This window comes from Struthio camelus, chromosome 2 (genome assembly GCF_040807025.1).
Source record: "Struthio camelus isolate bStrCam1 chromosome 2, bStrCam1.hap1, whole genome shotgun sequence".
NCBI classification, from domain to species: domain Eukaryota; kingdom Metazoa; phylum Chordata; class Aves; order Struthioniformes; family Struthionidae; genus Struthio; species Struthio camelus.
This window is the reverse complement of record NC_090943.1, coordinates 125763920-125790612: the sequence shown is the minus strand read 5'-3', so window position 1 is coordinate 125790612 and position 26693 is coordinate 125763920. Positions and strand designations below refer to the sequence as shown.

At 36.3% G+C, this 26693-nt stretch overlaps 1 protein-coding gene across 2 annotated transcripts; it reads right to left on the bottom strand.

The window, feature by feature from the left end:
• Nucleotides 1-331: 331 nt before the first annotated feature.
• On the bottom strand, nucleotides 332-26693 carry SNX16 (sorting nexin 16). Of its 2 annotated transcripts, XM_068932430.1 has the most exons (8): nucleotides 26606-26693; nucleotides 22002-22457; nucleotides 18070-18156; nucleotides 13522-13670; nucleotides 7595-7664; nucleotides 4097-4233; nucleotides 2478-2594; nucleotides 332-2170 (listed from the first exon to the last, which is right to left on the bottom strand). In XM_068932430.1, the coding sequence occupies exons 2-8, from the start codon at nucleotides 22371-22373 to the stop codon at nucleotides 2062-2064; spliced, it is 1041 nt and encodes a 346-aa protein (XP_068788531.1). In that variant the 5' UTR covers nucleotides 22374-22457; nucleotides 26606-26693; the 3' UTR covers nucleotides 332-2061. The 2 variants fall into 2 exon arrangements, with proteins under 2 accessions (XP_068788531.1, XP_068788532.1); XM_068932431.1 differs by lacking the exon at nucleotides 2478-2594 and having other exon boundaries at nucleotides 333-2170; nucleotides 26606-26691.

Sequence of the window (26693 nt, the reverse complement as noted above, 5' to 3'; positions counted from 1 at the left end):
AATCTTGACTCCAATTAGAAGTGTCTATTCATGTGATACTAAATACTTAGGGATAGCAAAATATTTTATAAGCTTAAAGACAGAGCACAACAAAATTCCCATTCCTTTGCCCTCTCATAACTAAACTGTAAAATGTTTGTATCATGCTTTAATCTTTAGTGATGAGATTTGCAGATTTACCTAGATAAAATCCTTTTAAAAATTCCTATCATATATGGACCAAGCACCTTTTCAAAAATTTTAAAACATTTATAGCTCTAAAGCTAATATTATCTTAATAGACACAGTTCAATCTTATTTTCAAATAGGTAAGTAACATCTAACAAAGATTATACGAATTTTCAACAGGTGTCATAACTTTATTGAGTTCACTCAATGTCTATGAGGATTCACATAGAATATAAAAAAGATCAGTCATTTTTCATTTTAATCTTCAGCAGAAGTACAGTAAGTTTTCTGGTGTGTTGTTACAGCATTCTCATATTCATGGCAGACAATTTTTGGTACAAGGATAAATGGAACTTGGACCAAGAGCTGAGTAATTGCATGAAATAACTGAAGAAAAAGACATCTCTCTCTCATAATATTGTCTTTTTTTAAACAGACAGGGTGTTCAGAATATTTTCTACTGTGGAAAAGAGAAGACAGGTGTTTTTTCCATAGTTTTATTTCACTAGGAAGGTTTATACAGTTCTGCATAAAGGTCATTGTATGCACAGCCTGAAGTACAAAGCTCCCTTTGAAAACTCCAGCACAAAGACACTGCATATTAACGACATTAAACAAAGATGTGGGTGGTATAGGGGGAAAAAAAAAAAGATTAAAACAAAACAGCATTCTTCCTATTGGAAAAGCAGAATAAAACAAGGCACTTTCAGTAAATAAGCGAACAGAGACAAGCTGTCAAAGATTCCATAAAGCTGACCCAGAGCACTGTAACAAAATTCTGCAATAATGAACAAGTAAAATACAAAAAGGCACTACATAATCCTCTCCCTGCAACTCCCCTTTCTCAACCAACTAGCCAACTGAACTTGGCACAACAGAGTCTTAATTATAATAAAGTGCATCTCCTGTCTTAATATGCTTTGAAAAATAGGCTATAGAACATATGTAGCAATATCCCCATGTATACAAATCATTGAAACAAAAATACATTGCAACTAGATTCAATCTAGTTATGAACTGTGCAGAAAAAAATATGGCTTCTTTACAAGTCCTTCAGTTATCTCCATATAATCTAGAATATTTTTAAACAAGGCATGAATGCATTTGCAAGATGGTAAGAGGTAGTGTTCCAGGTAAAAGGCAAACTCACTGACATACTGTTATGTGGGTATATAGCAAAGATATCCCAGATTTAAAAGTAGCATTACCGAACTAAACAAAGTATTACAGCATGCTCTCTTGGGATGTAAATACACAGTGTTTTGGGGGTCTCATGTTAGTTCCTTCAGCAAAAATGACCAGTTTTTGATTAAAATGTCCAACTGTAATCCCATTTTAAGTACTTTTCTCTTGGTACTGTAAGTTTTCCTATTGCATTGCATTAAAATTTCCAGAGAAATAATCTTCATTTTTAGAATTTAAAAACAACAAATTCTACACTCTTATTAAATGTAAGATGAGTCTATTTTTACTTCAACAAGCATTAATTTATGGCTATAAGAATATGAAAACAAAAATACCAAACAGATGAGCACATCAAATGTGACCCATCAGTGGCAACATATGATGTGCTAGTTAAATCTGTTTGCTGATGCAACGTGAAGTTTTTGTCACTTCACTAGAAAAGTCAAACGCATACGTACATTATCTAAATTTTATCTGATTTTAGCCCTTATTAGACTTTAATATATTAAATATATAAAGGCTAGATAAAAACTGAAATCAAAGCAGCACTGAGTATATTTCTTATGTCAATAATTTGTAAGGATTTATGTAAACATTCACTATGTGCATTCTTGCTCTTTGCTGTAAATTCTTTACAGCTACTATATGCCCCTACCCACAGAGTCTGTCCCAAGCATCACTTGTAAGGTAACAGCAGCTGCTACTGATCTATTCTTCTTCATCAGCAGTATACGCTACCTCAGCGACTTCAATTTCTGGTACAGAATTTTCTGCCAAAGAGCCACTCCAGCATGCCTCATGATTCTCTTTATCTGAGCTGCAACAACAGATCAATAAGCTTTATTAAATATAAACTAATATGATTATCCATAGTAGTTTTATGCCTGCAATCCACCAAACATTTGCAAGACTTGTTCAACTTATCACTTATACCAGTGATCGCTTAAACATACACACTAAAATGATCTGTCCTGAGGGCCCGTATGAAACATGGGATAGCTACAAACAGGTGCAATAAAATGCCAAATTCCTCAGCTGTGCAAAATTTATATAAGACCAATCATTTAAAAATGTACTCTAAGATAAATAGAAATATATTTTATGTGAAATAAAACAGTATTTACCAGCTGTCCTCACCCAGCGTACCCTGGTCTGCTTCTACTGCAGAAGACTCCACCTCACCACTGCACTCACTTTCTTCTCCTGATATTTGACGAGTCATTTTTCCTAAAGATAAATCCCTATAACAAATAAGAACAGAGTACCACCAATCTATTTATGGCAAACATTCATCAGTGAAGAGCCGTTTGTTTCACTTAAAACTTAGCTATTTCTGGAAAACTATCAATCTCACTCCTACATGCCCCATTTATTTTATTATTACAGAGATGCAGAGTTTGCACTGGATAGCTATTTAAACAGTTTATCTGCTCCAGCTACTTATACCGAAACTGAATTCAATTCTCTAGTTGCATCACAATTCAGTGGCTGTACAAAAGAATTCAAGTCCCAGAGAAGTAATTATGATTTAGGTAATAAATTAGAAACAGATGATCTAAGCCATACAAATCCTTCTGGATTAAATCAAGACATAGTCATAAGTAGAGGAAAAGACAGGGCGATAAAAAGATTTTTTTGGAACAGTTTCTCAAGCTTCTCCATTGTAACTTTATGCTCACATATAAGGTCATCAGAACAATACATTTCCCCATTAACAATAAAAGAGACAGGTAACAAGCTTTCTCTTAACAGCAACCCATGAGTTGGCAATCCTCCTAGCCTGGTTAAAAATGAAAATATGGCCATGCAGAACCCGGGGGGGGGGGGGGGGGGAAACGACAGACAAGACTTGTTTCCACACAGAAAAATATTTTGGAAAACTTGTTCGCTTAGTGTTGAAAGCTGCTGCTTCATTTAGAAAGAAAGGTTTGTACACAAATTTCTGTTGAAAATGATCTTACTGTATTTTACGTATCCTTTTTCATGTCTAACCCATTTAAGCTTAAGCCATATACCCAAAAATGTAGTTTGTTAGTCAACAGGGATATGCTAAAATGAACATCCTAAGCACTATTAAAATAAAGAGCTTCTAAAGGGACCATGGGAATTCACTGCTTTCCTAAGGAAACTCTACAATTACTGACTCAGCAGATTGACCGAGTACTTCAGCATCAACTCCCCTGGGTGTGTTACACAATTTAGCAGACAGGCACCATAAAGTTTATTATGAAATCCCATCAATTTTTCCCTTGGATTTAAATAGATAATCTCCAATGCTATTTCAAAGCTATCTGTTGCATCATTCCAGGCACCTCAGAACAACACAGTTAAGGCAATTAATATAGATGTATAATCACTTGATTACTATGCTCTCATCAAAGCTTTGAGTACAGGGGAAGTTTTGTAACTCAAACGAATTTTTCTACCGGTCTTAACGCTAGCAAGGCATTCCACCTAGCCAGAATTTCAAAAGCAGAATCTTACCATATCTTTACAAGAACTAAAAGATTACGAAACATAAACATCACTAGTGCTATTTTAGGGAGAAAGGTGGAATAACACTCAAATTGTACTAAATAACGGCATTTTAGCCAATATATGTGAAAGATTATTGAAAATACTTTCTTGTGTGCAGCTATCATGTGGACAACATGTTTCCAAGAACAATTTAGAGTCGGTTGCGACTCTTCAGAGAAAACGTTTGTGGAACGGAACTCCTAAAAAATGTACAATTTCTACATACCTAATTCTTCTTTCAATAGCATCTATATGAAGTTGTTTTTCACTTAACAGTTTCTTCAGTGATTCAACCTCCCTTTGCTTTTCAAGCAGTTCTTTCTGTAGACGGTAATTTGTTTCCTCTAGAGTTTCACAGAAAGCCTACAAGAAAGATTTAAGAATACTTTCCATTTGACTTCAGTAGATCACCTTTATTGGTTCTGCTTTTAGAAATATCAAACGACAGGATTGTAGCTGTTTTTCTTTGTATTGATTACCATAAAGAGCTATACAAGCTTTTTTAGAAAACAGATTAGTTTTGTCCTTAATATAACATCATGTCACTTTGCTTTGAGCAATACATGCATTACGCTGAACTGCAACGCAAACACTGCTGCATCCTTGATGTTTGTGTCACTACAAAATAAACACTTCTCAGAAACAGGTTCCACTCTTGACATGCAGTACCTAGCCGTGAATTTTTTTGCCTGTACAGAACCAGCTGAACTCCCTCCTCCTCCTCCCTCACATAAGCTTTTCTTCCATATTACTTTGAAGTCAATTTCAAAGACAGAAGTGTCAGAGCCTCTAGCAATTTAATGATAGAGAATAAAGACTATTTAGACAAAGTGTGTTTTTTCCCTTATCCAGAATACAAATGGACAGTAGTGCAGTTGCATACTGATACACAGCTGTTACAAATATGACAATTATAAATGTGAGAAGATCAATACAAAAAAATGTTTTAAAAAATTTAATCAAGTACTAAGGCCACTAACTCCTCAATTATGGTAGGTATTTTGTGTTACTCTGCTCCAGATGACGTGTATATGTAGTATTCCCTGATGAATTCAAGTGAGCAATCTCAAGACTTAATGCATACGGCTAATGTATAATGCAATATCCATTCAATGCAGGAAATGACAAAAGTGTTGGCACAGAGCCTGCTATTCTATTACTGGTAACAGTAAGTCTACCAAAACCAATGTGTAATTCTGATTTAATAATTTACATGTTCTTGATAAATAAGAAATCCAAGCTTTCTTGACTTAATTCTATATGCAACCAACAACTAATTCATGGAATTTATTGAATATAAACATTTTACATGAGCTCAATTAAAAAAAAAACAATGTGTTTAGGACGCTGTTCCTGTAAATTCTTAAAATTACCTAGAACATTAAGACTCTTATTTGCTTTAATTCAAGTAAACTTATAATCAATTTCTTTAAAATGTTAAGTTTTCCTGTAACTATACAATTAAAACAAATGCAGTGTTTTTAATCAAATATCCATTTCTATTGATTTATTTTTAAGGTAATTCATGGTTTTAATTTGTTTTACTGACTAGGGTAGCAAAGTTATCTTCACAGGCACTGAAGACCAGTCATCGGTAAAGCCATAGCTTTATTCTCATCTGCTACAGATGAGAACACACGGCATGCAATTCATTCTTCACAAGGAGCATTTTTAGTGAAAACTAGCAATCGCTCCAGCTAAGCAGTAATCCTGTTTCATCAAGCCAATTCAGTAGATTCCAGTGTATAATGTGAGACTGTTCAGAGTTGCTGGTGTCCCAACTGAGAAATGGTCATTAGTTTCTTTATTTTTACTTTTAGACTTCTGTATATGTACACCTTTTCTTATTTACAGAATAATTAAAAACATTCGGTGGGAGTTGTGAACTGTTTTATTGTTCTGTATGAGAAATGAAAAAAATCTTGAAAAACTCATCTCTAGCTGAAATTACGTATCAGCTGCACACGTAAAGGAAGTCAGTGTTTAAAACTGAATGAGAACACATCAACATTTTCTAGAGAAACATATTATAAAGAAAGATGAACTGAAGAAGAGAAAGACCCATCAGGGAATTGTGTGTAACGAGATATCTTGCTTCTTCAAGAGCCAGACAGCCAGACCCTTGAGCAGTTATAAAACCCAGATGGGATATTCCTGCAAGTTCTGAAAGAACAACAGAAATAGTCTAGCTGAAAGAAGAGTTCCTTCTTCAGTGGATCATGAAACCCAGATGGTTGTGAAAGGACTTGTGGAAACAATTACCATGGATATGACAAAAATATTGCTTTATTCAGTATTTTGCCTAAATTTCCATGGTTAAAGGATGTTGTACAGTTAAGTATCAGATAGCTACTATAAATATGATACTACATACCTGAAAAGAAAGGCCTAAGTAAATTCTAATTTGTGCAGGTACAGGTAACTGTACCTCTCTCTCTCTCAAAAAAAAAAAAAAAAAAAAAAAAAAAAACCATTGCAGCGAGTCCTTCAAGATGTTAGACTATAGAGGACTACAGAGGATGTTTTATATTTTACAGTATAAAACAGTATAAAACTTAACAGAAGAATTTTTTTGCAACGCTTTGTATAAGGTAATAGCAGGTGAGACAGAAGTGATGTTCGGGTTCTAAAACTGAACAGTATATGAAAATGGTATGAATATGAAATACGAACAGTAACATTTGCCCTAAAGTTGGGCATGGTTATTAAAAAAAAAAGGGTGAGAGGAAGAACTTATGTTTCCTAATTAATATGAACAAATAATTCCTGTAGTCTTATTACCATTTTAGTTCATCAACTTACAATTAAATAGTTAAGATGAAAAGTAACCATGCAGAAATCAAATCAAAGCCCGTAACACAAAAAACATACCAAATCCTTCAGAGGTACATAGTAGTGAAACCAGAGCCAAAGCACTCTCACTCAAAAATGGTAAAAAATAAACCTAGCTGAAAGAACTTCACTTAATATTCACAATTTCTATAGCATTAACAATATATGCATGGTTTCAAAATATATTTATATTCTGTAAAGCAAGGAAACTAAAGTGACCAGTTCTAGACATACTCAACATAGCTCTGCATGCCAGTGAAACACTTCTGGCAAAATAGGCTGCAGCCTGCAGTATTAGCTGTCCATTTCACTCAAATGCATGTTGAAAAGCTGCTGTCTTATGTCACTACTTGAATCAGCTATTTGCAACACTACTATATGAAAATATATTTTCTTTACTAACTGAGAGCATCTAGGTTAATCAGTATTTTTGGTGGTCGGAATTAATCTTTTCATTAGATTTCACAGCACAAACATTTTACTGCAAGATTTGAAGTCTAATTTGCACCTATTGTTACAACGTTTCTATTAAATCTTCATAAACTCCCTATTCATATTCAGAACAAAACCTCTTCTATCATCAAAAGACGTTTAAAAAAAAACCCCAAAACCAAAACACAAAAACCATCCCCTTCACCCGATGCTTGCAGAAGCAAAAAGGAAGAGACTACATCTTGGGACAAGTATCAAGTACAGTGGTCAAACATTATCAGCGTGCAGTGGTTACCAAAAGACCATGTTTCAGTTTTAGAAATACATGCATTTGCAATTTTTTGTGAAAGAATGGAAACAAAAATATTTTGTTTGCAACATTTGCACCGTTCAGTAGATTTTTACAATATTCTAACAAAAACCACTGCCTTTTGCCTTTGCCATATTATGTAGTACTTACCCTGCTCTCTTCTAGACTATCGAAAGGACCTGGAGGATCATCTAGGCACAGAAATTCTCTCACTGCAAGGCTTTACCAAATAAAAAAAGTGAGTTAGTTAAAAGTACCAAAAAAAAAAAAGAAGCTTAAATATGATGCCAATATTTCTTCAAGGGATTTAACAAACATTCACCCACACATTACTCCCAAGCATTCCAAATAATTTTTAACAAACTATTAAGTCTCAGGTATAAGTGTTAACCAGGGACAATACTTAAAATCTAACTTAAAAGTTTGCACAAGTGCTCTTAAGAGTTTTAAACCAGAGGGCAATATCCAATGTATAGTGTTTATTTTTAAATTTTCAGAGAAATTATTACTGCATGACAGCTGAGAAGTGCATCACTTCAATACTAAAGATGCTTAAAAAATTCTCCTGGTAAAAATAAGAATTAAAAGGTGAATGAAAAAGTATGCTGCTAAAATCCATACAGAGATGCCCCAGGGTATATCAATGGAACTAAACACGGGCAGTGAAAGATGTGGTCATGTGTGTTCATTTTGCTAAGACCACAATCCACTGGCATACGCAGTAAAAAAGTTATAAAACTGTCAAGGTTAATGGGCCGTGCATGTACTACGTGTCGTCTTCACTAAACATACATCTGCAACTAACGCATTCATCTTGAAATTTGTAACAGTCATCTTCCCCCATGTGCTGTTTTATAAAGGCCAGAAGAAGGAAGTAGGTACAATCCTCTGGTTTACTCCAAAACAAGGTATCTCAATTATCTCCAGTTACAGAGATTATATAAACAATTATCTCCAAACATGAATCTTCATCCAAGTTTGAGCTTTCCCAGCTCCGTTTTACTCATCATTCTACAAATACCCTTAAATCAGAATACCATATACTACTTAGCAATTCTGTGCCTTGCACTCCCTACCTACAGGTCTGTGAGTCGTCTTCTATTGCAGTAAATGCACAAAAATGGAAGATATGAATCTAAATGAATTCACCATCTCTTTCTCCCGTGCAAGTCCCATGGGAAGGTGAGGGCAAAAGGAAGTAGTTTTCTGCCTTCCTCTCGCTCCCTACGTTTGAAACAAACACCAACTACACACATAAGAAAGGGAACTTTTTCCCCAGCTACCAGTCTGATCAAACAGTTCAGGTTTGGAAACTAAAACAGGGAGAGGAACGTTTTTTCAACAAACACTTCACTGCTCTTAGGCCATCATCGCTTTTAGTTTTAGGAAAGCTCTGATGAATATTTATCTAAAACGCATGCTGTATTTCACCTTTATTTCATTGCTGGATTTGAGTAAGCCTGTTTTCAAGTCTCTATTGCACACCTGAAGATACTTCTTTTTTTTTTTTTTTGGGTCAATGTTTGGTCTGAATTCTTGACTTCATCTCCATCTTCACCTCAGCAGCCTTTACACCATCCTGAAAAATTCCTTCTTCCATTATGCTAATCCACTCCTTTCCTCACTTAGTCTGTATGACAGATGTGGTCCACAGCAGAGATCTCCACCATGCTTTCATTATGAACCTTCCTTTTTCACATCCCCTCAACAATGACTTACGTAAACCAACTCATGATCTGTGCCAGTCATGGCCTAAATGTCAACAATCAAAACAGTTTCTCTCAAGTATTCAAAAAATAATAAAAAATATCCTGCTACTTAAAACAAAAACTATCCCTCCTGTTAGCTCAGAAAGGGATGGAGAGTAACAAGACATCAAACTAGTTAAATCATTAGGAACTATAACCCTATATTTTACCAAATGAAAGGTTATTCAGTCACAGAAAGTCGTCTTTCAAGGAAAAAAAATAGTCTATTTCTTTTCCAGATTGTTTAATCCGCCTATTTGAAGTAATCCTTTTCTAATATGATGCTCAAGTCCATCTTTTATGGTTGAATTGTTCCTTTGATAAAGATGAAAATTGTGCTGAATAAGCTCACATATGGCTAACTCAGAAGCACCTGTCGCATGGAAAAACTTCTGTTCATCATTTTTCTTCAATATCTTTATCCTTCATTCATCTAGCTCAATTCAAATGCATTTTAGAATATTTAGTTTCTACATTTTGCTAATAAATTTTATTGCACTGTGAAGTGTAATATTAAAATAATATAACATCCAGTAATGCTTGCACATGAAAGAGGGAATACTCAAAAGAATAAACGTGCATAAACATTCAATCCGCATGTATAATCTACTTAACAGATCATACTTGTTTTTTGTTCTCCCTAAAGCTGCTTGCAGAAGATTCTTCTTCATTAGTTTTGGAAACATCTTGAAATCAAGAGCTGTAGATTCAGTTTTGTAAATACAGAAATCAAGAAACTTAAAGCCCCAGATCCCTGCAACTTAAGAGCACTGAAAACATGTTTCGTTTCTACTACAAAAATGTTTCATTGCTGGTATAAAAATTCATTTGTAACCTAGCTTTATTTTAGAGTCTGCTTTGACCCTGTTTTCCCCTCCACATGTTTATACCTCTTATTTTCATTTAACAGGAGAAAATTCTGTCTTAAGACTATGCTATGATAGCTCATGGAAATCTTCCACACCATGTAGCATCATTGCTATACATGGATCCTTCCTTTCTTCTTTGCTCCTAAGCCAGTTGACATCCTTCCCAAGAGAGGCAGCAACACCAGTGCATACTAGTGTTAAGAAGGGCAGCAGCTCGAGGCAGGGAAGACAGTGGGGCACGCACAGGGTCTGACTGTACAAGACTCAACAGCTGAGTTCCTCCCTTTCAATCTGCTTCTTGCACAGGGTGGAGGCAGAGAAGAGCTGTCATTTATGAAGCCAGCTAAGGCTTTTGCTTAGCAGGTTAAACGTCTTTCTCCCACCTCCTGGGTTACGTGGAATTTTCTTGAACATATTAGACACTGTGGGTGGATTTCAATTTGATCTTTCACTGAATCTTCAATACAAGACAAGAGATAAGAAGAAATCCATAAAACGCAGATTAGTTATCTGCATGCCAACCTATGTGTTATCTCTAAACTATTTTGTGAATCTAGTGTTATTACCAAGTGGATATACCAAACAAAAGGTATCCCATCCAAAAGGTGGAGTTTCCCCACACACTGTCAGCATCTCCAAATGCTAAAACAGTGCATAAAGAGAAATGAAAGAGAATGCTCTACAGAGACAAGTGGGTAGTTTCATTTTGGTATGACCCTAGCAGTTTCTGATTTCTTTGCAAAACCAGAAGTAAAAGGGTGAGCTGTTATGGCAGAAGGAGGCTCAGATTCTCACACTACTCCTGTAAGGTGCAAATATTAACTCAATAGTAACTTTTATTCTCCGATAAGCAGGTAAGAAATTCAGACAGATTAAACCTCCCTAACTGAACAGTTTCATGAAGAATCCAGATCTTCATTAGATGCAAACATTACACCCTGAACTTAGGGTGTAATGAAGGCTGAAGGCCTAAAACTGAAGGTTTAAAATAACCTAAATCTTAAAGCAGAGCCTTACACAGCTAAGATCCGAGTTTTCTTAAAAAACAAACACACTACAATTATCTATCTCCTCTAAAAATCATTCTACAAACATTTAAACTCCCTTCTAAATCTGATTAGAAATGTCCTCCAAAAGTTACATACTGGATTTTGCAGTTGATCACGAAAGATTCTTACTGTGTTCTGTCCAATAATTTTGGACCATCGTCAAGATACAAACAAGCTAGCTGAAATCCCAGACTAGCTGCAACAACATGAAGCTCAGCATAAGGTCTTCAGAGACATTCAGTCAGACCAAAAGCCCATCTAGCTCACTATTCCTTTTCCAAAAAGCATGACAGTAACTGATGTTTAGGGAAGAATACTTTCTTTGGCACACCCACCATTGTGTAATTTTAATAACCAGGAAATTCTTAAACTTCTCAGCCAGATATTTCAGCTAGATAATCATGTTTAACAGCAACTGATGGACAAATGCCAAAGTTGGTCCCAATTTCTTTTTGGAATCATTTATGTTTTCTGCCTCTAATATCTCACAACAAAGCTTCGTCACTTAAAGTGACATTTTGACTACGAATCATCAAAAAAATTGATGTTCTTTACTCACCTTCCCTATCCCCTCCATGACTTTAACTGCCGTGTTTAGCCATCTCCTTCCCAAGAGGGAAAGATTAAGTTCAGCAGAATTCTTCCCGTAGGGATGTTACTCTGTAGTTTCATCTGCCCTTGCTTGCCTTCTCTGTGCTTCTAGCATACCCTCTTTTGAAAAAGAATACTGTGTTTTATTATTAGACTATGTGAAAGTGCAATTCAGATTTCCATAACAATGTTATCTTCTCTTTGCTTTCAAGTTCCTCTTGAACAATTTTTATTCACCCTTTTGACTATTGCCAAATACTGAGCTGATTCAGAAAACTATTTACATCAATGCTGGGTTGTAACAACTAATTAATTCTATGATTCTGTATGTAGGTGCTTGCTTCTATTTTGCACTTAGTGACATGAATTTTAATCTGTTAGGTACTCAGTATCTAAGGATCCTTCCACAATACTTCATAATCTTATTGTTCGCTTCTTTTTCCAGATCATTTCCAAATATGCTGAACATCAGTGCCCAGAATTGCGACTGATACAGAATTCCATAGGTAATTCTCTTCAATGCTTCTCCCCTTACTTTTCAAAGGTTTTACATGAGCTCCCTCTTAACCATTTGTAAAGCAGACTTCCCTCTGCAAAAGACATTATTGGTTTCTCAAGCGTTGTTTTTATTCACCTGTTTACTAATTCTGTTTTCCATTACAAGCAGTATCGGAAAACCTGATTTATAACTCCCAGATTTAATGCTCAAGCTCTTAAGGAAAAAAGGAAGGTATGAAATGTAATACTAGCCATTCTTCTAACAAACTACGGCAAACGTGGACATCAGATGCTCTAACACCACAGGTACTTGCTCAGCAGTTTTACGCTTTAGTTCCTCTAAAATTCTTGAGGGAAAGCCATTTGCTCTGGACGATTTCTTACTCTTCACTTTTGATGAAGTTTCAATTGAAAATAGTTTCTCAGACTCATTCCTCAAATGAGCAGAACTGGTAAAGTAACCTCTCAATTCCTCTGTAACGAATGCTAGTATGAAAAGTGCATTTAGGAGTTTTGCAACAGCCTTATCTTTCGTGAACGCTTCTTTTACTTTTTGATGATCTTCTGACGTAACTCTCCAACAAATTTTCTATTTCTGATGTTGGAAAAGGTTTTTAGAACTAACAGCTATGCCTCTAGCAACTCACTTCTTAAATTTATCTCTGGATCTATATTAATATGACGTTACATTCCATTTGCCAGAATTACGCTGCTCTCATCTGCCAGGCTTGGAAGAATCTTCCACTTTGGTATGACACAAGACATTAGTCAGTAAGACTTCTGCACTTGATTACTAAATCATATTATGATTGTAAGACTCTTCTTCAGTCTTGTTTGATTTGTGGTTTACATTTACTTCTGTAAAGTAATCTATGAAGGTACTTCTATTACTATTATGTCAGGTAAATTTAAAACCTTTAGTTTAATGCGCATTTTAAGAAGTAATTGCATAACAGTGTAGGGACTTAACGTTACGAAAATCTAACATTTAATTGCAATATAAACTACTAATACATCAATTCTGCTTTCAGCATACAGAAGTGATACTTTAGGAGTAAAAATAGGTTAGTCTAACATTTTAAAATTAAACATTGTGCATGGTTAACTACAAACAGCATGCTGTAATTTGAAATACTGCAATGCCCTTTTTTGCTTAGGTTAAAAAAATGTAATTAATAAAACACCAAATAATGCACGTAATGGCTAAATGCACAACATGAACATTAATGAAATTCTACAGTGTGTTGCTCAAAGACATACCGCTAGAGTCTAATGGCCTATACTACGAGTCTGAGAACAAAAAATAAATTTAAATTACGTACCAGTTCGCAATATCTTTATGAGCCACTAAGTTTTGGAGAAATGCTTGTAGTCCCAACTGTCGATCTTCCAAAAAGTCAGGATTATAATTATCCTTGAACCAGCGCTTTGGTGGAAGGGCCAATCGAAAGCCTGGAAACATATCCTTTAGCTAAAATAGAAACCAAAGACGAATGAAGAGAAAACGTCAGCATGAGATACTGAATTTGATGAAAGCATTGAACTTCACTCAGAATTATAGGATGTTTTCACCTTCTGTTAAGTCCAAGCACTACGTAAGTTTCACAAGCGTAAGTACAATCCAAAATATTGTATGAATTCTGGAAACAGTTCTACCACATGCTGTTTTGACTTAAGTCAATCAAACGACCTCTCAAATTCATCATATAAAAATAGAAGTAAAAAAACAACAATAAAAAAAACCTTTGCTTTGCTACTGAAAGTCTTTGAATCAGTAAGCATAAGAAAACACTATGTAAGTATGAGACAAGTAAGCATTTAAGTGGTGTTTCTTCTGAGATACTCAGGGATAAATAATACTATACAAATAAAACACAAAAAACCCATTACAGACCTACAACACTGCAACTCATCTTTTTGGAGGGGGACTTTTTTTTTTTTTTTTTTTTTTTTTAAGATTAGAATGATTTATGACACATGCATGAAACACTTCTAGTAAAGAGCAACTCCTCAAAGACCCAAGCTATTTTATACACAGATGTGGCACAAATCTTAGCACTAACATGCAAAATTATATTTTTGGCTTACTCAAATAGCAATTAGGTACACTAAGTGTCAGAAATACTTAGAATTCTTTTTTGGATTCAGAAATAAAATTAAATGGAGGCTTAAAATTATATAATGATTGACTTGTCCAAGGATTCCAACTTACTTATTTTTCTACTATACGTGAAGATAACAAAACCTTAACGCTTTCATAAAAACAATGTTTAGATGCGTTTTCTCAAATGGGATGTTTGATGCACACACAAAAAAAACTCCAAGAGGATTTACAATGAACAAAACAAACAGGTTTTACAAAAAACCATGCAACTGCAATTCCCACAGAACCTTTTTGTGAAGACAGGATCAAGCAAATTTCTGTCAGGCTGTACTGAATACATCTAACACATTCATATGAACGTTCCAATGACAGAGATTTCAGAATCTCCCCAGAAAACATTTTAGTGCTCAGTGCTTACATAGCTGCAGTATATTGTTCAGCGGGTATCTTGATCCTTGCATAGCAAACTTAACCTTGTGACAATAAGATTGTTGTTTCTAACTACTCTGCACGGAATCTTTGAGAAAGCTCCTGGGAAACTCTTCTGAAGATTAAATTAAAAAAAAAAAATTAAACAAAACATAACAAAACCAGATACTGCATTCTACCTAGAATCCCACTAAACATTTTAAAGAAATAACCACCTTAGTGGCTTATGTCTGTTCAGAGAAGCACCATCTCATGCCACGAGAAGAGTGCCTTTCAACATCACAATTACTGCATAGTCAATTTGCAGCCCATGGTGACTATCAGTTCCCTATTTATACAATTGTTTATTGTCAAAACCTTTTTTATGTGTGCATTTATGTTTTCTTTGACTATATGTCTTCTTTTTCTCATACTGAATTTCCTCCTGTTATTAGACTACTTTCATCTTTGGTCAAAGTTCCTTCATCTGTTACAAAATTATCATTAACATCGTACATTTAAGTAGCTGCCATGCTCCATAACCCCTGTTAGTTAATGAAATAGTGAATGGAACTGGACCCAGAAAAGACAAGAAAAGAAGGTCCTGCATAATCTTAATTGTAGAGAGGATGACAGATAACCACTGCTGGGAAAGCATTTCAACCAACTGGATTTCTGATTGATGACGACTTCACTTGTCTGCTTATGCAGATCGTTTCTTTGTAAGGGAAAAGAGTATGTCTCCCCACAGATTGCTCCTTTTGTGGATGAAGAGTCTGACAAAGCTACCTGCTGTCAGCAGATCCATTTTCAACAGCACGGTCCTGAGGCACTCCTTGAAAACTCCTCAGATGCAGCAGAAAACAAACTGCGGGTCAGACAAGTTATGCTGGCTGTGACAGTCTGCTTGGATCCAGTATCTTTTCTAGATGTCTCTCTCCTACATCATCATGTGATAGATCATTCATGTCACATGAAGGAAAGATTGCACAGCCCCAGGGAAAAAGAGTTAACTGCTGGGTTCTTCAGAACTGGCCATTTTATCATTTATTCAACAGCTTTACAGGCAGAGTAATAAACTCTACAAAGTTCTCCTCGCACCTTTTCTCAAGGCAGAAGTGTATTTTTCACACAGTCCTCCAATCCATAAGGTGTCCTCAAGTGACAAAATTTATGCAACTAGTCAAATGTCTGTGTTTTAGCTTTTGCTCCTAATCCCTCAGATGCCATCATGTTCAACATCCCCTCAAATAAATCTTCTGTTAATATTATGGTGAAAGACAATATTTTAGACTTTGCTGTATCATTTTCTATTTACTTTCCATAGTTTGCTCCCAAGTAATGGCCATGTATTTTCCCACCTCCTATTACTTCTGACTCTAATGATTTATAGAACTTTATTTATTGCTTCAGACATCCTGTGACAGTTTGTCCTGCATCTCAGCGCTTCTGCCTTAGTCTTTCCAAGTTTGTACTACTCCTTTGTGCTGACCTCTGTTTGTGTATTCTTTTTTTCTGACTGATTGCTTTTGATTTTGAAATCACTGGAGGGCTTCTCATGCACCCATACTGGTAACATATTTATCTTTCCTTTCCATTAGACTAGTTTGCCATTGTCTTTTATTTGTCTTCTTTCAGTAGGAGTGACATTTCCATATCCTTTTTATCTCCTGGAGAGAAGTTACTTGAACGTCAAAACTCTCTAGTTTCTTTGGCTTGAAATCTACTCTTCTGATGCCTAACCATTCTGCGCTTACGTTTCTCATAAAAGGAGAGTTCACGATCTTGATCTTTTACTCTCATTAGTTTCTATTTTATCAGCTGCCCTGTACTAAAAATATTTCAGAAAGTAGTGGAAGTTACATCCAAAAAACTTTCTAGGATCCTATTGCTGTCTATTTTGCCTTATGTATTTATTTACCCTGCTCTCTCAAAGAAAAAAATACTATTAAGTCCACTAGCTCCTTCTGTTAGTTAGCTAAACTGCATTCATTCATCTGGTCTGTGTAATTCTACCTACATATGCCCTACTGTGACATTGTCACAATTCTTTTCACCTCTTCTCCCTTCTTAGTCATTTCCAAAGTCCAGCTCTCAGCTCAGTTTGGACTCGAGAGCAAGTATATACCGAAGACATAAAATGCAAGACCTGCTCTTTTCTCTCTTTACTTGGTCTTTCTGAAAAGCTATAACCGTCTATCAATACTCTAAACTATGAGTTATATCGCAATTAATTATTCAATTCAATGGCCGTTTAGTGGTAACTTTCTGATATCATTTCAGGGAACAAATAATTTGCCACCAATCTCAAGCAGGACGCTGGAGAAATGAATTGATAAGATAATGCATTTATACATTGTTATACATTATACCTCTCGTTTATTTTGGGTTTTTAGCAAATATGGTACAGAAAATCCTAAGAGTATGCATGCATGAAGCTTCGTTTCTAGTATTTGTCATTAGAGCACAATCAACAAGGAGCTGCAAATGTTGCACCCTGTCTTTTGAACCACTGATACAAGCATATAATCAGTTACTCTTCAACTCTTAAGAGACACAGAAATGTCAGCCGCATTACTTGAAATGCGCCATAATTCTGAAACTTATAAAGAATTCCAGAACTGTGACAAAAGAATTATTTAGATGTATACTAAAAGATGAAAAAATTTTAGTCAATGATACAAGGGAGAAATTTTCCTCTTATAAATCACGGTAGAAGTCAAACATTCTTGTCAAAGATTTGATTATAGAGGCTTTATTTGTAAAATCAAAATAGCTAAGTATCTAGTCTTAGCTAAGTATATGTGAAAATTTAGTTTTTCACACTACTGATAGTGACCTGATATGTTACAATTAACTTCCAAGACTTTAAAAACAAAAGATTGATCCACTATACAAAAAGTACTTCCGACACTTTAAAAAAAAAATTTAGTTTTATCAGCTTATGCCCTTATAAAGCAGATTTTGCTGCACTGAAGACTGTATCCTGAGGTCTAAATATTACTGGATCATTCCTACAAAAGGATACAGGCCCCAGTTCTATTTCAAGGTAAAAAAGTGAGACTACTAAAAGGTAATTTCCAATATATTGGTCCTCATGCACCCTATAAAGTATGAACCACATTAATAGCTTCAAATGAAGTAACCTCTTCTTTACACTAGCTATTTCATAGACACAGTCTTTACAAAAACGAAGAATCCTGTGTGTTTCATTTATTAATACAGTAGATGTTTTATATACAGTAAAGAAGCAAAAGCAGAAGAAAAAGAGACAAAAGTATGAGATAAAGAGAAGGAAACAAGAAATAAGAATGCAGCAAGTTGGTTGAGAAGTTACTACTGTATACTTATCACTTACCTTGTCATTAAGCCTGGAAAAGTCAGTGTACCGTCTGAAAACCACCCAACTTTCCTCCGGACTTCTTTTTACTAGTATTTTGTACACCTATGTGGAAAAACAAGAACATCAGGAACAAGTACTGAACTTCATGCTGCATTGGCTGGAAGGCTGAAATTATCCTTTACTTTTTAATGAAACAAGGAATTCATGAATAAAAAATTCTAAATAAATCAACAATATTAATGAATTTCAGAATTTAAGGAAAGATTTTTATATCTTTTCCAAATATAATTAACTACCTTCTCTCTTTGGTGGGTTTGTGAAACTGCTTCCAGAGTTCCTCTCCATGTAAAATCAACTTTCTGCTACCAAAAAGATAAGTGAAATACGTTTTACAGATCTACTTTAACTTTTACTGAACTTCATTTTTACTTATTAATTCTGGAGGCCAATCTGCTTTTAAGACAACAGTAATAATCACACAGTTACTGAGCCTTATACTATTTTAAACACAGCTCATTTGCCTTGCTTCACAAGAAAAAATCATGCAGGATTAAATAAGGATGCAGGATTAAAATAAGATCCTGCTCTGGTTTGATTTGTCTTGAACGTTAGTTTTTGTCTTTCCAGGCAGAATATGAACACCCAACCACCTCCATAGATAACTGTGTCAGAATGATTACACTGCCAGATGTAGCAAAACAACAGCACAACACTACTATTCTCTAACTTAAAAGAAAATAGGTAAATAATAATAATCATCATCATCATAAAATCAATCTTTTAGGAGGATTGCTGTGGGAATGTTCAAAGTAGAGTAGATTAAAAAAAGAGAAAGGCAAAAGTGACATGTTCAGATGCCCGAACCCAACAAATCTAAGAAAATACAACTTTAATAGAAAAGTTAAAACGAAGTCTAGGAAACTAGTTCTCATGTCACAGCCTTACTTTTTCCAATATAAGAAAAAGCAGACTTTGTAATTGCTCTGAGCTACCTTTCCCAATTTACTTTTTAAGTTAAAACTAATAATCTCCAAGCAAAAAAAAGGAGATTTCTGGGATTGTAATGACAAAAAAATCCCTCAGTAGACATTCATTCAAATTCTTCTTTAAAAATTTTCTAATGATTTTCTCACCTACAGCATAGTGAAGTCTTTCATATTATTTCATGTTTTCACAGCCAATTCTCTTAACTAATAAATGCATTTTTCCTGTTGCAGTCCCAGCATCTGCTAACCTCAGTGTCAGCGAACCTCTGTACACCTGAGAGACTTAACTACTTTTTGCCTTCTTGTGTTCTATGAAGTATTAAGTTGCAGATAGTTATAATATTTACAGATAACTACAATATGAATCAAAAGCTAATTTTCAGCAAATACCTCTTATCTACATTTCTAAACACAAAACTACTCTGAAGCAGCAGCACGCACAGACATTGCATATTGCGGTAAAGGCAATATTTCAGTCATAAAAAAGCTATTAGCTTTTAAAACCCTTTCTGCAAGTATAACACATCTGCAAAGCCAACGTTCAAATACAACCCTATTTTCTTGCATTTCCTGCAGAAATGTTGGTCCAAATATTTTACCCTTCCTGTCATACTAACCTATAAACAACCAGGGAGCTATATTTTATAAAAAATTCATAAAGCAGAACTGCTTGTGAAGATTGTTTGCTAGTACGCAGTTAAAAACAGAACAAAAAGCTTTAGAATAGTTGTGCTGATTTACAGAGCATTCTATTAAAAGCTTTGCAAAGATACTGCTTACATATGCACTTGTGGGGAAAGGAAAAAAAAGAAAAAACACAGCTAGCTTGGCCCTCCCTCTGAAAGGTTTCCAAGTAAATATCGGTCAACTTAAAAATATTCTTCCCAAATCATGGTCAGGTTAACAAGTCTAATGAAGAGCATAAGAGGCTTTGTGATTTACTGGCTGAAAAATACGGTCACTTGAAATAAGCACTTTTGTTTTTCTTACAAAACTAGAAAAAAAGGTATTTTTCCTTTTTAGGACTTGCAATTAATAAACAAACAAATCTCTGAAGTATTACAAAACTGACTCTCAGTTACTTCACACAAGGTTTTGGGGGAAAATTACAAATGAAGTCAAAAAATTCAAGTAATTTTCAGTCAATCCTAAATTGCCTTATTCTGTAAGTGCAAAATATTCAATAAAAATATGCATTAGAAACCAATTTCTAGATTATTCAGCATCTCACTATCATTTCCACTTGACTTATTAAAGCAATTAAGATTTCAAGTAATTCTAGGTTAGACCTAAGAAGAAAAATATTGCGTGGTAAGCAAGCATTCCACATTAGCCAATTAATTTGAGATCAACTGCTTACAAATGCAGAAGTTTCTCAACCTAATTTTTTTTCTCATTAAGCTTCAGCAGCTAGATACTCCAACATACACTAAAATTTAACTTTTAAAGTTGGTATATCCAGCAGCAGAATTCAGATTTATATTTCTGGGAACAATGAAATGTTAAACAAACTGCATGAAAACTTTAGTAAATAAGTCTCCGTTCTGCAGCTTTTAGAAGTGACTTCAATTTCATTTCCACTGCCTTCTACTGATTTTGCACTACAGCAGTGACCAAAATTTCTGGCACTAATTACTCACTAGCTGTAATACACAATTGCAAGCTTATCTTTAATTAACTGCTTATGTTTTCTTTTGCTCTCTGAAACAAACACAGCAACACAAAAAGTGAATTCAGAAGGAGCAAAAAAAACACCTAAGCATTTTAGCTATGAAGAATGTTTCATTTGAAGTGTAATCTAGCCTTCTACATGCAATGACTACTTTGACTCTGTATTTTAAATGCAGTTGAAGAACATCCTATATGCATACTGGAATAGTCCTTGGCATGTTTTCAGACCAAACCATGTCAATACAACAATATTGTTCATAGTTTCAGTTTTGAAGGTTATTTTAAAAGAACCTTTTAACCTATATGCAAAAAAAATTTTTGGCTCTTCTCTTATGCTACCACGCATAAAGATATTAACATCTGAGAAACCTATGACAAGCTATTGACTCCTGATAATTAAAAAACATCACTATTTGATTCTTTGTAAAAGAACTTGATGATGTGACTAGTATTTTAAGTGTCCTAAAGGCATTAGCTTTCCGACATTTCTAGTCTTAAAAAAAAAAGAGGAGAACAAATGCTTCTCTCTACTGTTCCCTCCTTCTTTATCTATTTGTGATTTCTTGTAATAACTAGCACCCAACCAACATCTGTCAGTTCCACAAACATTGTTTAATTATCTCAATTGAAATATTTCAACCACGTCCACAAAGCAATACCTTATCTGTGTACGGTGTATCAAAAAAAATTGTCTGCTACTGCATGTTTTGAGAAAAATCAATTTAGTATAGTTAAGCTAGTGTTTTGTCATGAGATACCACACATGTGGCACCTTGCCCTGAAGTCTCCAGAACAGAATAGATTTCCTCTAGATTGAAAGTAAACCCATCAATGTAAGAAGCTGTATACAGCGTTCGTACACTGAAGGAAATGTTTTGTTTCTAAATAACTGTAAAAGGTAAATATCAGGGTGTTTTCTTGCTCATTTAAAATAATAGACTACATTTTAAGATGTTTAAGTATCCAGTTCAATTTTGAAAGGAATTGTAACTTTGTAAGGAACTTCTGACTTTTCCAGGACAAACTGATGATATCCGAAACAGAGAGAAGCATTTCTATTCCACATACACAACCTCAGAAAAGACTGCTTCCAAGGCTCAATTCCCCCACCTGTTAAATGGGGAGGGTACTTTCCTGCCAGACCACAGTACTTTGAAGCTAGATTGGTATTTGCAAAGTACTACAACGTCCCTGAACTGCAGGTTCCATTTATGAAAAAGAACACAAAAATACATTCAATCATTATCTGAACGTCTACACAGGATGAACCATACTATCCCCAAAACTTACAGTGAATTTTGCCCTTTCCTCCATCACCTCATAACCCAGTATAGTGGGCGTGGACGGTCGATCTTCCCAGCTCCTTGAATCTGTATTCTGCTCTATATCTTCTACGGGCTGAGAACAGTATTCTATGGATGTGTCCATACCCGTAAACTTAGTCCTAACAAGTGGACTACTACACACAGATGACGTAGAGCCAGTCTGGTCAGGTATACTCATCTTTTTAAAACCACCAACAGTAGAGTCCTCAGGCTGTCCTTTTGAGGAGCTTGAACTTGTTGATATGCTCCCAAAAGAAGAACTTCTTTGGTTTCTGTTTGTAAAGCTGGAAGATGAACTTCCAATAGGCATAGGAACAGGAACATACGGTGTTGCCATCCTTCATGAAAAAAAATCTCAGTTTCTACTCCAGAAGTTCAAGGTTATAACGTGTAATCCATGCTTTCTCTTCAAGAGCAGTATCTGCAGGGAAGGACAGAAACACTGTTGTAACTTGTTGTTTTTATTTTATTTTAAAGTGAAAGCAACTGCTTTTGGAAGAAACTATGTCAATATCGGGATGGTTAATATCAGTATCAATGGTTAAACGCTCTCAAAAGGAATATAAAATGCTGCCTTAAAATTACATCTCTGTAGTTTAAGGGATGCCTTTTCAAGTCTCTGCTTTTCTCAGCTATTAAAACAAGAATGAAAGCAAATTAAAGTAAGATTGTGAAAGATTTTTTTTTATGATTTAAGCGCTATTTTGTTTTATTGAAGTCAGCAATTTTAAATCTGAAAAGTTGATGTAGTTTAATGGACTGTTTAGCATAAGCAGTACCAAAATTTTTCAGAATTACGTTTCTGTAAGATGTACACAGTAGACTATATGAACAAAATACGCTTGCAATACTAGGCATGATGTGAATCAAAAGGAAACATAGTAAACTATATCTGCAAATATATGTTCTTTCACCTGTATATATTGCATATACTCACTGAAGTATGACAGATCTGTTTTCAAAGAAAGATTCTTTTTCAGAACAACTTTATAACTTTATTGCACGTAATACTGTAACAATGTTAACTGGCCACATTTTATGTAGCTTGAATTGGAGCAATTAAGTTTTACAAGCACATACATCAAAATCAGTGCTGTGATAATAACCAGTTTTCCATGTTGGCGGCTGATTAAAATGGAAGAAAATAAGTTTGAAGAAAAAAAGATAAATAAGTTCTGATATATTTTCTACCAATAAAACCATTTCAAGTCAAAATTAATTTTGTGTATGTGCGCACATTTCAAAGAAAGTAACATAAAATTAAGTCTCAAGCTGCCACAAAAGCAGCAGCATCCTGTTTTAACAAAATACCAGAAGGAACACTCACACAAGATGGAAATTAGATGCTATCTCTTTGGATTAATAGGATTTGAGTCACTGCACATTTCGCCCAAGAGTACAAGGCTGCAGGCTGCTGTGAAATGGGATACTGTCAATCTGATTCACGTCACATAAACAATCAATCACCTACTGGAGCAAAAACTGAATGAGTTTCCTAATTGCAGGGTGGTATTTCCATTCTCGTGCTCGAAATATGAAATATGACTGAACACAAATAATTAAGTAAATATGAAATGAACCCACGTCAGCAAGAAAGATTGGGAAAAGCTCTTGAGATGATTTCTTCAGCCAGGGAACGCAAAACTTCCCAATCCTTCAACTATATATTAAAATCTTCACACACGTGGCATATTTGAAAGCTCAGGGAACATAACCACAAGGGGTACTTTTGAATTAGCAGTGATTCCTCAAGAGCATCTCTGCCTCATTGCAGGATGAGGCTGGTCATTTAGCAGCATCCCAGGGAGGAGAAATGTCAATCTCATAAACCCCTTCTGGATCACGCTTTGCTACCGAGGTGTGGGATTTGGACTATCCAGCAGCAAAGCCCTGTGTTTGGTTATGTGACTTAACTCCACGTATCACACAGCTGAACTGCTTGAGCATCACATAGTTTGAAAGAAGCCAGTCACCACTGCATTGGGAGCCAAGACACTCTCCTGTAGCTAGCCTCAGCTCTAAGTCCTTTTCTTCAGCGGTATTTGAGTTATTGAACCTATTTTCTGCCTCAGACAAACCTGCATTAGCCAGTAGCACACTTAAAGGTGAGCAGATCAATACAGCGAGGCACCTAGTATCGTGCATTCAACATCTACACCAGGCATGCTTCAGCAGTTTTTACTTCAGAATAGTTTAGTTTGCTGCCATTAGGCAGCTGAACTGCATTAGGTCTGTTTCCAGGGAACATTTTTTGGTTTAGTGTTTTTTTTGTACACTGCACCATCCCACTTTGTAAGCAAAGCATATTAAACAGTGACGATCAAAATTTGCTTCTAAATGACTTTCTTGACTTAAACTAAGATGGTAAACTCACCCATAAAAAAAGAAAAGGGGCTGACACCATGAATGCTCTGCCCAGATCCCCAAAACTCTAAGCAGTAATAGAAGAGTATTATTCAACTAATGGAAGTGTCAGGTTAGAGGCACACCAGTCTGATGTATTTTTTCAGTAAAACAGAAGAAGAGGCGTACCTGGATATAACGTCAGAACTTACCACATTCATAAATCTACAGCTATATAAGAATACTTATACATGCATATAAATGCGTCTTATCCTATAGCTGTATCAGAATTTCCAAATATCTAACATATTTACTTGCTATGAATTGCAACAGGGTTTAAAATCACACTGATACAAGATTTACAGTTTATAAAGGCTAAACATTAGAAAAAGGACGCAATGCTCAAATGAGGGTCATGATCTTAGTGCTTAAGGCTTTTCTATGGATATACAAGTTTACTGTCAAATCATATAACAGAAGGAGCAGAAATTAATTTGATAAAACACTTTCAGATAAGAGTTCACATCAGTGTAACAAGGAGGGAAGTGCAGAGTCAGCTACATAGCCAAACTCCAGTGCAGACTGGTCTCACATGTCATTACATTAAGCCAAGAGAATCATTGCTGTAAAGCAACCTTCAGAACTTGCAGATCACTGTGCTGCCTTCTAAAAGGTAAACTAACCACTGCACTCTCTCTCATCTAGAATTTATAGTCTTTCCTTTTCAGAAGAAATTTGTTTCCTGTTCATAACTTGCATTTGTCTCAGTTTGATTCCCAACCGCAAGTTCAGAACGAAATGAAAAGATGAGAACATTCACTGGAAGTACTTAATTGCTAAATTTGAAATAGGATAGGACAGAGTCCCAGGAACCCTACTGTCACATGCTACAGAACAGCATGACACCAGCTTCTCCTACCCGAATGTTTACAACAGCCACCTCCCTTTCTGTGGGTGAAGCAAACAGACTATAATAAAACCATTTACAAAGGGTTTGCCTCCAACTCTTCAGCTATGGCAATTCCAAATCCTTTTAAGCTAAAGGCTTTTAGGTTCACCGAAAAACAGGTAAGTCACTCAATTCAAGGATAACAGATTATAAACAAAAAGATCCTTGTTTAATATTGTAAATTGGATTCAATAAACTTTAGTTATGCAACACTATGATCTGGTTACTTACAGGTATGTCTGCTTGGACAACAAAGTCAGCTTGATTTCTACTGTTCAGGTTTCAAACAATTTACTACAATGGAATATTTGCTTAAGAACTGCCGGAACTTTTCAACTATAGGAACATTTGTGTTGTGCTAGGATCTTCAAAACTTTCAAAAATAAGGATTTTGTGCCGACTTTGACCGGTGTACTTAACCACGTATTTTACTTGCTTATGATTCACAGTTACGAGCCCCTCTGTAACACCTAACGTGCACACAAAGTGAGGCAACTACTGCCCCAGAGTTTGTTACCAAGTAAGAGACACTGCGTGCTTGTAAACCAACTGAAGGCAACCTTCCTTCCCCCGCCAAAAAAAAAAAAAAAAAAAAACAGAGGAAGACGTGTTTATGCTGACTAGCTTTGTGATTTAGCAGTTCTGAAGCAAAACCAAAAACTGTACTTGTCTCCTACTCGGGCATCAGCATTAAGCACACACCTACTGCCTCGCGCTGCCACAACTCCTTCTAAAAACGCGCCCAGCTGAGAGCAAACGGGCAGGGCGGCCTGCACACCCACCCTGGGCACGGGCAAAGAGCCGCCTCCTGCCGCCCTAACACCGAGCCCTCCGACCGCGCTCCGCGCACGGCAGCGCCAGGCGCGCCGCAGGGCAGCGCGGCCGCCGCGCTTCCCCGCCCAGGCGTTCGCGCTGCCGCGCACTGCGTCGGAGCGCTTTGATGTAAACTTCGGGGCTCCTCGAGTCAGCCGTTAACGTCAAGAGAGGCGACAGCCGCCCCGCACGGCGACTCCCGAAAGGCCAGGCCGGGCTGAGCGAAACAGCGCGCAGGCCGGACGCCTCTGCCCAACCGCGAGGCCTCGGGTGCCGGGCGCGCACCGCGCCGGCCCCGCAAGCAGCCGCCACCGCCGCCGCCCAGGTGCGCGGGGCGCCCGCCGCCATGCCGGGAGGCCGGTAACGGCCCGGCGGCGGGGGGGCTCCCGCGGCCGCGCCGGGCGGGCTCTCCCGTCGCCGGCGAGGCCGTTCCCGCCCGGCTCAGCCTCTCCCGCCGCGCTCACCTGCCGCTGCCGCTGCCACCGCCGCGCTGGCCGCCACCGCGGACGCCGCCCCTCTCCCTCTGCGGGCCCGGCCCACCGCCGCGCGCGG